This window comes from Sinohyriopsis cumingii, chromosome 17, assembly GCF_028554795.1.
Source record: "Sinohyriopsis cumingii isolate HCF-2022 chromosome 17, ASM2855479v2, whole genome shotgun sequence".
Taxonomy (NCBI): Eukaryota; Metazoa; Mollusca; class Bivalvia; order Unionida; family Unionidae; genus Sinohyriopsis; species Sinohyriopsis cumingii.
The window spans coordinates 36,916,530-36,933,799 of record NC_142977.1 but is presented as its reverse complement, the minus strand read 5'-3'; the positions used below and the strand labels follow the sequence as shown (position 1 = coordinate 36,933,799).

At 33.4% G+C, this 17,270-nt stretch overlaps 2 protein-coding genes across 3 annotated transcripts in view; one reads left to right on the top strand and one right to left on the bottom strand.

Moving 5' to 3' along the window:
- The window catches only part of LOC149778438 (ras-specific guanine nucleotide-releasing factor RalGPS1-like), a 137,918-nt gene extending 134,092 nt beyond the window's left edge, over nt 1-3,826 (bottom strand). The window contains exon 1 of one of the 2 annotated variants that reach the window (XM_089939267.1): nt 3,685-3,826. The gene's annotated coding sequence lies outside the window, so the exon portion shown is untranslated. Of the gene's footprint in view, nt 1-3,509; nt 3,650-3,684 lie in introns of those variants that run through there. The other variant, XM_089939268.1, reaches the window with a different exon arrangement.
- An 85-nt stretch (nt 3,827-3,911) lies between these two features.
- LOC149778437 (tRNA 2'-phosphotransferase 1-like) overlaps nt 3,912-17,270 on the top strand; it is a 36,341-nt gene continuing 22,982 nt past the window's right edge. The window contains exons 1-2 of the mRNA XM_089939269.1: nt 3,912-4,277; nt 13,717-13,883. Of these exons, the coding sequence (XP_089795395.1) occupies nt 4,208-4,277; nt 13,717-13,883 (237 nt within the window). The 5' untranslated portion in view covers nt 3,912-4,207. The remainder of the gene's footprint in view (nt 4,278-13,716; nt 13,884-17,270) is intronic.

Here is a 17,270-nt window from a genome sequence, read left to right as displayed (position 1 = left end):
ATCCTAAATAAAACACAGCTCAAAGCTCAGTTTCCTTTAAAGTCATGTTCCCTAGGTTTACCAAAACAAAGCAAAGGGAGTTACTGGAACAAAGGAAAAATATTCAAAACAATCACATAATTAAAATGTTTCACAAATGTAATTAACAATTACTGACTTGGTACAAACTGTTGACGTTTACATGGGGTTACTAGAAATAATGAAATACTCAAAAACTAAAATATATAGAAATACTCATACAATGTATATATATATATATATATATATATATATATATATATATATATATATATATATATATATACATAAATAAATATATATAAATATACACCACTCCATCGATAACTTGTGAACCTGCTTATAACGAGGGGTCAGGCATGGACCCCATTTTACTTTTACCAGAATATACAAAAAAATTGATCCCTTTTTCTTGAACTTGAAGAAAATCATGACCAAAATTGGTAACTGAAACGTTGATATATTGCTTGTTTTAAGGTCAAAAACATAGATAGGACATGTAATTTTTTTTCAACTTTTAATAAGAAGTCACATAATTGGTTACATTTTTATTCCAAACAACATTCTTAGTACACCGTAATTAAAGATATTCAAGGAAATTTTGATTAATGAAATTGTCACTTACACCTAGTGTAGGCAGTACATTAATATTTAAATGCTAATTAAATAAATTTTATTAAGTGAAATTTGTGTTTTTATTAGATCATTTAGTGCCTCTCAAGTGTAATCATCATAAATGAAATGTCCGCAAGCATTTCACTGAGAAACTATTTAAGTGCCGTGTTTTGATAACTGACTTGCGGAAGCATTTGTCATATTGTTGTACTGAATTAAAAGCTGGCATCCTCTGTATTATCATGTTTATTAGGTCTTTTGATTCAAATAAAGGAGGTAGAATAAAAGAAAAGTTCAAAGGCATGCAAATCTTACATACTTAAAATCTGGCAGCTCTGGTCGTATGAAGGGTCAACTCACTTTAGTTGATCAATCGAACACTGTTATAAATGTTATTTTGTATGTAACATAATTAAACTACCTTAAATTAACCAAACTTATTCATAATTGTTGTCAAAGATAGCAAGGCAACCAAGCGAAACAAATACTTTGTGAAATAAAGAACTTGGTTTCACAGATATGGACCATTGTGGGCAAGTGTGTTTCAGAGAATATCTGAACTGGCACTTAGTGATATCCTCAAGAATGATAAAAATAAAAAAAGCCAAATAAATAAACTCTAAGTAATTTTGGTAGGAATTAATGATATTTTCCCTATTTGTAGCACAATGCGTGTAATGATGCCACTTGCTGTCACTTGATTGGAAAGGTCTGTGGAATGGTAGTAATATATAGACAGACTCATGATGATGTGGTAGTTGATTGTAATTTACTAATACAGCAGATGCAAACATAACAATGTAATTAATGTAATTCATTACTGGTTCTTTTATTTTAATTTAAAGCAATAGTGTCATACAAACCAAACCTATTTATAGCTGGAAATTATGTTACATATGAACTTCTAAAGTGGTTTAATAACTTACCACAAGCAAGCTATGCATATGCCCTTTCAGAAGGAAGGACAGAAAAATATTCATACACAGATAAGGAACAAAGTATGCTCAGAAATAACTAACAGATTAATACTTATACAACTAGAGGTGATATCTTTTAATGATTTTGATTTTAGTAGAGCTCTAAAAAAGTAGAGTATTGATGTGTCAGGTAAATATTGAACCATGACTGCTTCCTCCTCCCCCTCCTTTTCTACTCTTCACTTTTGGTGACAAAGGACGAAGTCCCACTGAGATAAAATCCTGGCAGCATCTCTCCTTAAATTTTATATGGGGAACAAATTTGAAATTTCTCTTTTTATGCAAAGATATTTAACCAGTAAATGAATGTGCTGATGGAATAAATAAATTAACACAGAATCAGGAATGGGGCAGATTTTAAACAGCTTAAGTTTATCACCTTGTGTATAAAAATTTAAAATTATAGAACAGGGCTCAGTGTTGTCAAAAGTTTTCCTTCTTTATTTATAAATGCAAGTATCTGTGGCCACAGCAGTCTTTTGCATATGCAGGAAGCACAATGTGATTGATTTTGTTGATATTCATCCCCATTCCCAGATTTGCTCTAGATGAGATTTTCTTTGCACAAGTTAATTGCTTTATTTCTTCTGTTTTGAAGATAAAATCTTAACGTCTTCCAAGTTTAAGTTCGACATGAAATTGGTAACAAGATATTTTCAAAGCAATGATGCAGTGCAACCAGAATAACATACATAAAGGGGCACCGCCATCTTTCAAAGATGGAAAAGCCATCATGCATATCAATATGTATCATATCGCAAGTTGTGTATTGTGAATTGTATCGATATGCGGCACAGCTGTATTGTTTCACCTCTTGTTATCAATGAATTTGCTGTTAAGCATTTTTTGAGGAATTTATACAAAAATCTTGAATGGAATTTGGATGGACAAAGGCAGAAAATAAAGTGAATAAATGCCATTTAAAGGTATGTGCGATCAAATTCTCCAAAATGACACATGTAGCTGCAAAAAGTGACTTAGACTGTGTACATGACCCATGTAACTTGTATTATATAGACTTACTCAGTATAGGTAACAAATAGTCCAACAATGTAAGATGTATCCCATGTTATTTACGTTTTAGTGCTGCAACTTACTGCCCAAATAATGGCCTTGTGTAGCATATTCCGATGCCGGTTGACACTGGAACAAGTAGTCCAAGTTTTTGGAATATCTCACACACTTGGCAGCTCATATCGAGACTCTTCCACAAATTAATGTGTAATTAATATACTTACTATGAATTCTTTATCCTGGTAGAATCAAAATCTGACACTAGCAAAGGGACGCATTTTCTTGTTCCGCTGACATACATCTATTTTTAATGAAACGTGATGGTAGTCAAGGTGTGCTGAAGTATGTTCTACTAGCATGATGTAAGGCTCTGTTTTTGTAACAATATGAAATGTTGCTTACTGTTCCAATAGGCACTACAGACATATTTGTACTCATTTCGTTAAAGAATAATACTTCAACTGACCCTGACTTCAGCATTCCTAGCTTCCATCGTTTTCCAACGAAGTGAAATGTAGTCCAACGAAACTTGAAAAACAGGTCCATTTGCTTGTGTGAGAACTATAATTTATTAGGAAAAGGACATCTGAGTAAGTAAAATCTAACACATTATACTATAATTTGATGAAAAGCCTGCAAAGTGTGGGATATTCCTTAAAAGTTTACTTCGTTACGTTTCAGTCGACATCAAAACGTGCTACACAGCACCGTCATTCAAGCAGAAAAGCATCGATGCCGAAAACAGAAATATAAAGGCCGAGGTCTTACAATGTAGTACTAATCTAGCGAAGTGCCCTCCCAATTCCCCAATGACAAAAATTACTTTTGATCTTCTGTTTCAAATGTATTCTACATATATAACAACATTTGTTCTTAAAAATTTACCTTTCTCTTCTGTAGTATCGTTTTAATTCCGGTAATTCCCTTTGTTCCGGTAAATCTAGAGACCGTTTAAAGTCTCAGTCTTTCCTGTCGTGATTCGAGTATCGAGGTCGACAGTAGTTTAATATAAATAATTTTCTAATTATCCCAGTACATTCACACAACAATGAATACTTACATCATTCAAAAGAGATATAGTCTTGTATTTTCGAAAAATGCATATCGTATAACTGAGAATAATCTAACTAGATAACTAGCCCGCTTCGAAGCTAAATTACACTTCTGGACCATAAGCAATGGCGGTAGTACACAAAGATCAGTGACGTCATCAGGAATAACTAATACCATCTACTGACGGAGTTATTTCCCCTTAATTTACACCTACACAAAGAATCAAACGAAACGATTCAAGCACAATTTATGGTTCGCTAGTGATACATTTCGTACGTGTATAAAATTAAGCACCGAATCTAAAACTGCAACATGCTTCAAAGCATTGTGACATTAAGCAAATAGATGCATTGCAAATAATTATAATTTTATTATAAAAGTGTTTAGAAAAATTCACTTTCGGTTTCACTTTATCTTCAGTGAAATTGACCTTGTGAATTTAATGACTTGTGTTCCTTTGTATTTATCTGTTACAGTAATTGTAGAAAGACATTTTTAATCTAAGTAGCCACTGGAAGATTACGATCGACATGGATACACGATTGTCCAGACACATGGCAAGGATACTAAGACACGATACCAACGAGCAACATGATGAAGGTAAGAAATGACGTATTTTATAACTACCCTACATCCGTCGAGAATTCCTTCTTTTGTCGTGAATTTGGATGTAACCGTGTAAGTTTTGTGTGTGTGTGTGTGTATGTGTGTGTGTGTGTGTTCTAGCCAGAGCGTGCATCTAAGCCATGCTTTCCAAATAAAAAAGAAAGGAAAGAAAGAAAAAGAAAATGAAACTTGGTTATAGGTAACCTATGGAGATTTGTTTACTATCGACTCTACTTGAAGTATATCGTCATGTTTTTGATATGTTGTTAATATTCTAGCTAACAGATAGTTTCTAGCTAACAGATAGTGATCATTGACCAACGAGGTTCCCGCGCGGCTATGGAATTCTGGCAAAAGTCTTAAATTTGAAAATTGCTTTTCTAGGCCTTGAAAAGTTCTAGATAAATTTTAAAAAATTACTAAAAAATCAGGAAAAAGTCTAAATTTTCGTCGTTCCTTTTCACATGATGTCATTAATACTCTTTCCCGTCACTAAGTTTAATTGCCACATTGAGTCCTGGACAAGACATACTGTCGTAGTTCGAAGCATGCATCGAGTAAGTTTTACAAATGCACGTTTAAAATACTGGCTACCTAAATAATCCTAAAGGCCGAATCCAAACGCGGTTCATATTAGATGATTCAGTTCGGCAAATAGGCCTTCTGGCTGATGATAGTGATGGAAGTTTATTTTAACTATATGAATTACATACATCAAATTATTGAAGATACACAAATGTTAAAAGTGAGAAATTTAGCTGATCCACCTTTACTGAAATTGAACTTTGAACTGAGTGGGCCACACATCTATTCAGAACCAGAACTGACGTCATTTTGAAACCTCGAAAATATATTACACTGCAAATGTGACAACTTTTGGACCAAAATCGGCACACCCTATAACAAATTCATAACTTTTGAAACAACAGATATGTAATTTTAATAGGTCTGATCACCAGCATAAGATGTGTAAACTTCTTGACTATTAATTTGGCGATTGTTAGCAAAAAAATCTCTGAAATGATAAACACGGATTAACTCGTCTTATTCTTGAGGAGTGTTTTAATGAACTGCCTGGATAATTTATTTACTGCTCAGCTGACAAGTAGAAGAACGAGTGCAATATAAATAATGAATGGTAACATGGATTTATATCCTTTGATTCACATGGATTGTGTGTGTGTGTGTGTGTGTGTGGAGTAAATCAATGGAAGGTAAATTCTTATGTACAATCCGGGACTACCGTCAAATTATCCATAATGGGAATAACATGGGGATATATGTTTTCACTGTCATCTGTATTCACTTGAAGAAATGTAGCGATATCACAAATTTATTTAATTTAGTGGACTATAAAAAGTGTTTATATTTTTAACATGTTTCCGAATTCCCAAAGTCCGGAAAATTGCTATTTCAATTTTATCAGCTTTTGGCATAATATCATAAGGTTTATGAGTTAAAAAAGAAAACAAAAACATAAACATGCAATAATGAGGGTAAATACAAAAAAAAACATAAACATGCAATAATGAGGGTAAATACACAAAAAAAACATAAACATGCAATAATGAGGGTAAATACAAACAAAAACATTAACATGCAATAATGAGGGTAAATACAAACAAAAACATTAACATGCAATAATGAGGGTAAATACAAACAAAAACATTAACATGCAATAATGAGGGTAAATACAAACAAAAACATAAACATGCAATAATGAGGGTAAATACAAAAAGGTTAACATAGAGTTCTCCTAAAAAAATATACCATTCAAAATACTTTGAGTATAGCTGCATATAGCCGTATAAGGGTTCAGATGAATTTAAAAAATAATCTAAAAATAAAATTATGAAGTTAATATATTTATTTGATCCAAATATCATTATCAGAACAAGTAATTCAAGAAAGTGAGATGTAAGCCGAGCTTATGACATTACCCATGAGCAGTGAAAAATTGTACATAATAAACATAAGGAACAGTTTCCAAACTTGTTCCAGCTGGCTGAACTAGCTCTGTATATGCCCCATCAACAATATTCATACGCTGGTGAGGAACAGTTTAAGCTCAGAAAAATCAACAGATTAATGCGTGTACAACTAGAGGTTACATCTTTTAAAGATTTTGATTTCATTAGGACTCTAATAGAATGTAGCTGGAAGAAAGATAGATGGATATTGTAGTGTTAGGTATATAGTGAACTATGGCCATTTCCTCCTCTCCCTCCTTTTTGTCCCCCCCCCCCCCTTTTTCGTAACAAGTGTTTACACCCCACCCCCACCCCATAAACTCCTGGCAGCATCCCTGAAGTGAAAGCACTGGAGTTCCAGCTGGAGAAGAAAGTATAGAAGCTAAAGGGCAATGGGTAGCATCTGGGTTACAATGACTTTATTTAAATATCATTTCCCTTTCATATTACTTTTATTTATTTCTGTGTTGGTTTTGTATTTGTTTCTCGTATTTTTATTAGTAACTGAAGCGCTTAATACCGTGAGTAGTCACTGAAAACTGAAAACTAATAAAACACACGCTAAATTGCAGCCAATACTGCTGCTTGATTTGCTTATATTTATTAAGCTTGTTTTAATTTTGTCAATGAGTGAATCATTTCTGTTTCCTGATGGAACAGCTCCTTTAAGGCCAACATCTACATCACTTAACAACATTGTTGGCAATAGGCGTCACAGCTGTTAATATTTTTCTTGCATTTAGATACATGAACAATTGTAATTACAGCTTTAAATAAATTTTTTAGTCTTTCTCTGAGAGGAAGTATACTTTTTATCATGTCTTTAATTTGTTCTGAATTTGCTAACATTTTCCATATTTCCAATTAGTTCTGACCTCATAATTTTAAATTTGTTTAACTCAGTTTGTAATACATCTTTATCAAGATCATTTTGTTTTTTCCATAATTGTTTCTTCATGTATTTTTATTTGTTTGTAATGATGTTCGAGTTGTATTTTTAAAGCTTCTATTTTTGAAGACGCAAGATCAACATTTTATTTATATCCCCTCATCTTTCTTTCATCTAGTGTCTTAAATTATCTTCAGACCATGGTTTCTTTTTCTGCAGATGAATGCCGTACCCTTTGAATTCATCAAGTATGCATCTATTTCATTTTACCTAAATATCATTATATAGTCATGCATTGAGACTCTGGGGCAGCATTAACAGTTTGTACTCATAAATAGCTATAAAAACGGACACGTCAAACAGCTACGATTCTTCAACCAATAGCTAATCGTCGAGCATGTTTCATGAAGCAACTATCTGTACAAGTTCTTTGATCCAAATGAAGCTGATGAAGAAAGGTTTGACACGATAAAGCCTTATCAGTGAAAATGAAAAAGATTTCAATGAAAACAGATCAAAGACACACGCCCTCTTGAATGAAAATTGTGAGAGCAAGGATTGGTTACTCAGAATTTAAACTACCATAATGATGCTTTGTCTATGTATGCTTCTTCTCATAGTGATGATGTCAGGCATGATTTCAACTACTATGAGAGTAAACCAAAAGTTAGCAAACCCAGCCTACTAAAACCTGAAAGATTTTTTACCAATCTTCTGATGAACATGTAAAATAAGAATACATAATCACTGCCTACGTGATTGGTGTTAGTGTGTAAGATGTTTCCAAGTTGTGGTAAACGGAGGACCATGCATTCATTTTAGTACAATAAACTGAAACACATCTCCAAGAGAATGGTAACATACGTCATATACATGACTATAAACAAGAAGGTAAAGATACCACAGGGAATCAAATATCAGAATTTAATTCATGGTTTTACCTGAGATATATATCCCGAGCAGCATTAATTCCGAACAAACTTCAACCCGACGTATAACAAAGCAAACTGAAAATATGCTAATTGTACTGTGTAGTTTCTCTGTTTCGTTTGAGATAAAGCTTAAAGGAGATTCTCTCAGTGTATTGGTAAAAATCGAGGCGAATGCATATGAAACGCATCACTATAATGTACGGAAGAGATGATCTTTTAAGTTAAATTACTACAACATGTTCACGATCTACAAAGGTTTGTGGTTACCTGTATCCGTTAGGTCTAACACTATTGGCCGATGCACAATGACTAATACATTAAAAAAAAGTTACGACCAAATGAATTTCAGACACCGAGATATCATTGTCAACTGTATCCTTGTGCCCTTCCTCGGGATTAAATATTCGACATTTTATTTGCAAAGGGTCATGGTGGAAACTAAGACTAAGAACTGGAAACACTTGTGATTATTAACATATAATTACCTCCGAATCAGATGCACTATCGCTTAATGATAAGTACATACTGTCACGAGTCTATGATCCTAAAATAAATAACAGAAAAGAGCGAAAATCAGCAAGTTGTATAAAATTCAGCAAATAATTTATTTCCCTAGAATACAAGTGAAAATGAAAACAAAAGGGACTTACTGTATTGCCAGTTAAATCTCAGACAATCTGACACTTACAGACACAGGTCCTAATAATTCAAAGTTTTGAATAAACTTTAGTGGAAATCCAAATTAAGTCCAATGCTGAAAGTGTTGATGTGCTTGTGATGGCTCGTAATGTTTTGATGTGACAAGAGTTTTTTGTTGGATATTAATAATATAATCCATGAATAAATTTTATTTGAAATTTTAGTATAAATTCAAGTCTCTCTTTCCAACAATGTTATCAAAGCATTTTTATATTTCCAGAGAAGAAACAATTTGAATAATTCCAAATCAGATACAATAATAACTTGATTCAGCTACATCTTAAATCACGAATTAGTCATTTTCCAGTAACAAGATTATATATTCCTTCGCCTGACCTCAGGTCACAATTAATATTTTCTAAAATAAACCGTTACCTAATGGAAAAGAACCTTCGACAATGTTCATAATGTTCACAAAATAAAATCTTAGTTACAATTAGAAATCTGTTACAAATATTTTGAAATAAAAGGTGAAATAAACAACAGGTTGACCTGGAGATTCATAAAAATTTTCCAAAGTTCAAGACACAGATTGAGATAAATATGTTTACTACAAAGCCCAAATCTGTAAATCAGGCCAGGTGTAAATTGAATTTAATTTTGGACAAGGTCAAGTCCAGAAGACAATGTCACATTATCAATAGCATATCATCAAACAAAAACTAGAAACAAACTTACAAAAAATGTAAATTAAATATATTTAATACCTCCCTCATGAAGAAAAGAAATGTGCAATACAGCCTTCCTTTATCTTATTAGTCAAATTTACATGTCATACAAATTTGCTTAAGATGAAATCTTATGAATAAAACAAGGTTTACATGAAGAAATATAATATTTATTCACACGTGAAAGTGAATCTGCTGTTAGATTATATTTTCCCATGACATTCCTGATATCAGTATTGTATTCCTGAAACATCAAACTCAAGCTTAAAAATATCTGACTTTTTGTTTTTCATCTTGCCATTGAAAGTACTGTGGTTCTGATCACTAAACACAATAGTTAAAAAAGAAGCTGAACTAATATACACTTCAAAGTGTTGCAATACCATTATCAAACAAAAACATTCCTTCTCGGTTGTGGAATAGATTCTCTTGTGCTTATTTAATTTCTGGCAAAAATAGCACACTGGATGATTGATACCATTTTTGTTTTCTTGTATCATTACTGCCCCAACACTTGCATGAACAGACATTATAAATGATTGCTGAAAATTGGAAATGAAAGAACTGGTGCACTTTTATGCATGACCTTTAACTTATCAAAAGCGTCCTAACATTTTTAAAACCAATGAAACTTGGTTTTCGTGCTCAACAAATTTATCAGGGTTTCGGCAGTTATTGAAAATTTTGAACAAAATTTCCGATAATATCTTGCCATACCCTAAAATCACATTCGTTGCATTTTACTCATAGACACGGAATTCAGAGATAACCTTGACTTTAGCACCTACAGGTATAATTTGTCCATGTCACATGATATATCCTAGAAATGTAGCAGCAAAGCGCGATAAAACTCACTTTTGGGTAAATAAATTGTCAAATTTGCATCAGTGAGCCTATGAAATAATTTCCGAATTGTTTTTAAATGATCTTTCCAGATGTCGTCGTAGATGATTAAATCATCGATGCAAGCATCGCAATTATCTAGACCAGATCTAACCATGTTCATTAAACGCTGAAATGTACAAGTCGAACCTTTCATCCCAAGCGACACAACTTTTTATTGATAAAGTCCAGCTAAAGTCATGAATGCCAAAATTTCCTTTGCCCTTTCCGTCAGTCAAATTTGTCAGAATCCTTTCAAAAGGTCACATTTGGTGACATATTTTGTATTTCCAATTTTCTTAACGCAATCAATGATTCTTGACACTGGAAATTAATCTGTGTTGATCACACTGTTCACTTTTCTAAAGTCGGTGCACATGCGGAAAGTATTATATGGTTTCTGTACAGGTATACATGGTGAAATCCAGTCACTTTTACTCGGTTCAATTAAATCATTATCCAGCAGATACTGAATTTCTTCTTTTTAAAAAAAATAAACATTCCATTTTGAGGTGGTTAATCCTGGATTGATGAAGTTGCACATGTGTCTAATCTAGAATTACAACATCTTGGTAGATTTTATTTTGTTCTTGTAGGAACATCTTGAAAGGGTTCTCATATTTAAGTAACATTTGTTTTAGTGCACTCTTTTCTTGTTGCTGCACATGTAAAAGTGACTCAGATTGTTCCTAAGTTCTCAATTCCGAAGATGGTTACTCCAAAGTATCTACTGTCCGAATGCATTCCAATGCTTAAATCCTCACTGTAAGGGACACATACAATTAAATTCTTTGCATGATTAATATGGTTATCTCTATGAGCATCTTGGTACTCTCTTCATAAATTTATATCGCAGCAGTACTATTATTGTAATTTAACTTACCCATTTTCTTTCTAATTTTTAATGATCATACTAACTAATATGACGAAAATGTTGATTAATGAGGAAGAGAGACGAGAGAACCCTATCAAAAGACTCAAACTGTTCTCTCCATTGGAATTATGCTGTACTCTAATTTTGCTTTTGACTTGATTAATTCATGCATAACTAGCTGGTAAATTCCAGACTTACACATTTTGACTTGATTAATTCATCCATAACTAGCTGGTAAATTCCAGACTTACACATTTTGACTTGATTAATTCATGCATAACTAGCTGGTAAATTCCAGACTTACACATTTTGACTTGATTAATTCATGCATAACTAGCTGGTAAATTCCAGACTTACACATTTTGACTTGATTAATTCATGCATAACTAGCTGGTAAATTCCAGACTTACACATTTGATCTTGATCAGGTTAGATAGGTTTAGGAAGGCCAAGTCGAGTAAAAACATAAACCTATTTATCAAAGCCTTTCGTATTGTTTTAGTTTCAATATTCCTCAAAGGAACTGAATCTGGCAATTTTGTACAAGCACGCATTATGGTCAACACTCATTGGTTGCCTGACTTGGTCTTAAGTAGGAGACCGACACAATCTACCATTATTCTGCTTAATGGTTCGTCAAATGCAGGAATAGGTTGCATATGAGCCTTAGGTATTTTCTGATTGGGTTTTCATACCATTTGACAATCTTGTGATGAGAGTTATTGATTCCTAAGTGGCCAGCAAAGAAGTTTTATGAGCCAGACTAAGAATTTCCCGTCTGCACGATTTTGGAAGTACAATTTGATAGTTAACCGACCATTCGTCACCAGCAGGTATCTCATTCGGTCTCCATTTGCTCCTATTGATCCCATTTTTAACACATTAACAAACCGATACTTATGTGGCGTCAGTTTCACTAATATTAATGACAGTGAAATGTAAATATCACGAACTTAGCCAGTAAGTACACTTTGTAATAATGAAGTCCATTGTTATCTTGGCCATTTCAAAAGTTCAGCAATTTTCTCAAAATGACCAAAATATTGATCTACTTTTTCCTAAAATGAGGATACAAACTTAATATTTCTGATAACATCGGTGGGTGGGTGGGTGTGCTTTCCATTTACCAGTTCTAATTCTTTAATTCTGAATTGAAAGTCCCTTTCTTCCTTTTCTCTTTGCACTTGCCTATCTTCTTTTGTTTCTGCAATTGTTTTCCTACCTCTTCCTCTCTCTTGGCATCTGTATTATTTCTATCTGAAACTGAACCAATCTTATCTCTAGTTCCAACTTTGCAATTTCTCTAGAGTATATTGTAAATGCTTGTTTGTTTCACTATATATTTCTTTTGTTGGGTTAAATCGTTTAATTTCATACTGAGTCATTTCATTTGATACCACATCCTTTTGGAATCTGAATTCACATTTCGTTTGTTGGCTTAAATAATTTAATTTCATACTACATCATTTCATTCATTACCACGCAATTTTAAATCTAAATTCAGCATTCCGTTTATTCTTTAAATCATTTCATATGAGACCACGCTATTTGGAATCTGGATTTATCATTTCATATGAGACCACACCATTTGGAATCTGGATTTATCATTTCATTTGCTAGGTTAAACTCATTTGATTTCATACTACATTATTTGAATAATGTAATTTTGGCAGTGACCGCTGCCCATAGGTTTTGAGTAAAGCAGTCTCTCTGATATTTTATCCATCATTTTGGGATTTGTTCTCACGCACGGCCGATTGACATATGGTTGATAAAACACCATCTAACTGTTGTGAATAAACCACTACCTGATGACCAATGCCTGTTACTGATACTCTAAACTGGTGTAAAAATATGTTCATATTCAGATTCATTTGAGATTTTCAAATTTATGTGAGTACATTTGCGTAACATTCAATACTGTATATATATATATATATATATATATATATATATATATATATATATATATATTTTAACTCCTCCACCCACATTTTATGAGATAAAATTCAGTTAATATTGTTACGACTCTATAGTCACACACAAGTAACAGAAAAAAGCAAAACCAGCAAGTTTTGAAAACTTAAACAATTTAATTATCAAATTTATAAACGTAAATGTGAGAGGAACTTACAGTATTATGAAGCGAATCCAAACTAATCCTTATAAAGTGTTTACGAAAATCCTAAATGAATGAAACGTTCCATATAAATTTCAAAACCGTGTGTACTGGTCCTCCGAGAACCGTGACTTTGTCAAGATGGCGTTGTCCAGAATTCTTTCGAACAAGCAATAATAGTTCAAAATAATAATATCATAGTCCAAATAATGAGCACTTTATATTTCCACTGAACAGTCAAAACAAAAGTTTTTCCTCTCGAAGAATATATGAGAGGAGTTACAACAAATATAGATATACATATCAATATATATACAAAGGTGGTTTTCGGTACTTTTGTGTTAGTTTGGGGTAAATACATGGACAATCTAAAAGATATGCATGGTTCCTGTGTTTACAGCTGGCTACATGTATGTGAGAGACCTTTTGTCTCGGCCCGAGATCTCAAATTACACGGAACAGGATGTGAGAAGAGTTGTGGAAAATGATTCGAAAACAAGATTTCAATTAACTTACGATGAACGTGGAAAATTGAAAGTCAAGGCTACACAGGGGCACACAATTGGGGTAAGTAAAAGAGTTTTTAAATAAACTTTAACATGAAAACAAAAGGAACGGAGGTATTCAAAATATTTTTCTAAATGTTTTAAAGTATCAGTATGTAAATTTTTGTATTTTTAACGTGTTTAGAGATGTGACTCAGCACAGAATGTAGATTCTCTAATGGACGGGCTGAATAAAATGTAATACTACTTTAGCACTACATAAAACTACTTTGGAATCATATATTCAATGAGGAACCAAGTAACAATGAAAACGAGAAGAAAAATACTTCTGAAGACGGTTGGTGCAGTGACATTCTCTAATGTTTTATTTCTGTATGAATGAAGAAACCAATTGACAGAAAATCCAAATTTGTGATAGGTTTGCATTACCCACTCCGAAAACATTATCTACACATAATATGTATATTCTGGTTCGAGGCCTTTTTTGTGACATCATGTTGATACCCGTACTTCTGTGTCTCAATTTCAAGAAGGCAATACATGGTCATATACCATCGATCATAGGTTATTGTTGGTAATCTGAACAAGCGACCGAGGGTAACTTTTTTCAAGAAGTGTACCATGTCTTACATAATTTTAACCTTAGGTTTATTTTAACTATATGGCTCATAGAACCACTTAGCAAATATTAAGAGATTGACTTGAACGTTATCAGTCAAATTAATGAGTGTACTGTATGTCAATGGTCGCAATACAGCAGCAAAGGCCGTCAAACAAGAACAGGAGAAAGACGAAGAACATTGTGGCTGGACCACATCCAAAATCCTCTCCCAAGAAGAAAAGCGAAAATAAGATCACTACTACACCATACCCTAAGGAAACAGAGGCACTGTTGATAGAATAGTCACTTACTCAAGGAGATGCGAAAAGTTAGAAGATTTCCAACCCTATATGCTAAAACAATTATACCCTAAAATTTTGCAGCAACGATGACACGTTCAGCTTTATTGATTTATCAAAATATGAAAGCTTGGATGAAAATGATATTATCGATGCATCTCAAGCAGAACGAGGAATAAGCAGAAGTAAAGAAAGTAGTGGAAAATAAGTCAAGAAAGATGTAGCAGTGATCTCAGATGACTCATTTTGTCCCACTCGTATTGCTTGTCGGATACATAAAACATCGCTATCCAAAAATACATTCGACATCGAAACCAATCCCTATCAAAAGACCACGTAAGGAGGGAAAACACTGTATCAAACAAACTAAGTTTATTGGAAAGTTTAACCTCGAGTTTCGATTCTTTGATTGCAGTTTCGCAAGACATTGACTATAAGCAGAAGCCAAAGTAATAAACAAGCTTTAAACATTGTTATCTTCATCAGCCTCAACACTCTAAGAGTTACAGAAACCTAAAAATAAAAATTATAATTTAAAAAAAAGAAGTCTGAGTGGTGTAGAGAATCATGTCCCTAAAATCAATATGTCTTTTTCTTTTAGGTCTTTGTGCTGTTTTGTGTTATTGAAACAGCTATTGGAAAATTAAATTTATAGTGCGGTGTTATGCATTATGTACTATTTTACTCATAAGCTGTATGAGATATATTCTTTCTTGTCCATCCTTGAAATATACGGACATTAGCATCAACGTTAAACACTTTTGTCGTAGGAATGCTACACGAACAAGCACAGGGAAACCTCGATCAAATAGATTCTGGATATGACAAAATATATGCTAGAATGAATCCGTATGAACTAAAAATTCCTTAAAATTTTATTGGTAGACTTTTCGTGGATACAATTTCAGCTATCTTGAGCATCCAATTTGGAAGGGCACTCGAGAAAAACAACAGATGTGTGCTAATGGAGTCCCATCACATTCTTATCGTCAAGATGCTGTCCGTTAACTTTTCTCTGTGTTTGCTATTCTGAGTGGAAATACAGACCTCTCTCCTCATTTGAAAGACAGTTGCAACAACGATATTAAAAGCAGTCTCGCTCTTTAATAAGAATAAGATGTCAAGTATTTTAGACACTTTATCAAATAAAATGAAAAACTCAATTTAATGTTTTTATACATCAGTATCGGTGAGTGAACAAAGATGCTCCATTGCTGAGAGTCATTCCCTTTAAAGTGCATGCTGTAATAGCTGCTTATGATGAAGGAAAAACAGCTATTACCTTCACCGAGAATGTATTTGTGCAGTTCACATGTCAAAACACGATTTACTGACGAGAAGATAATAAATTATCTTCTTGTCAGTAAATCATGTTTTGACAATGTGAATGTTGGGATAAAGTGAGATATTTGACAAAAGTAAAATTCACGATGACCTACATTTTCGAAACCCATTCTCTACACCGAGGATAGCTCGACAATAAGGTTTGAGAGGTATGTTTTCATCGCTATTTCATATTGTTTTGTCTGTCTTCAAACCGTTTGCTCGCCAAAGATTCCATGTTTTAAAAAATGCTGCCTGATGCAAGAAAATAAATCGGTTCAAAATGTGTTATTTGATAAACAAGCATTATTAAATACGGGGAAAATGTGTTTGGTCAAGGCATGTATATAAGTATTTTTAGATCCTGGGAAACATACATAAATTCAACTTACATTCCTGTTGAAACAACTGAGTTATCCTCCACGCTTCAGCAATTAAAATCGGAAAGAGACTCTCAATGTCCTTTATTATAACGTAAGTTGCCAATGAGTTTGAAATCAAAAGGCCAACGGAAGACTACCAGGAACTGAAAACGGTTAATATTACCCCCGAGTGGATGTCATCAAAACAGACAATGCCAGTCCAGATAAAGATGCAAGAATGGATCGCTTTGTTCAGTGAAATGGATTTGTAAATGAACAATAAACTCATCAGCAACATCATGGATACTAACCCGTACCAAGATAACCCAGAGAATCTACTGACTTATGGAGACGATGCCAAGAATACACATATGGAAGCCTGACATGGTATGCAAGTTCAATGACACCACCTTGATTCCTGATGATGACGAAGGTAATAATATATTAGTTATCGACCGACCAAAGAAAATCAAACAATTTTCGTAGTTAAGAAATGACATATCATTTATAATATGACCTGTGATTGCAAGATAAGTATGTTTTGAATGGAGTGGATGTAAGTCTGGATCGAAGTAGAATCATTTACAACTTGATGGCTAACACTGATGAGTACAAATGTAACATCTAAGAAACCAGACTGTACGTGCCACTTGTGAAAGTCTTACCCAGAGTAAGAAACGACATTAGTCAGGCTCATACCAAAAGCAAGGCCAAATATCCCATAAGACGAGTGAAAGTCAAATCCTTCGCCGGTGTTGCATGTCTCTGAGACATCAACTTGAGTTATGCTCGGAAAGGGTAACCCTAAATGTTGTTTTGATTTGCATTGTCAGCAATGCAGCTCTCGACGTAACTATTGATTA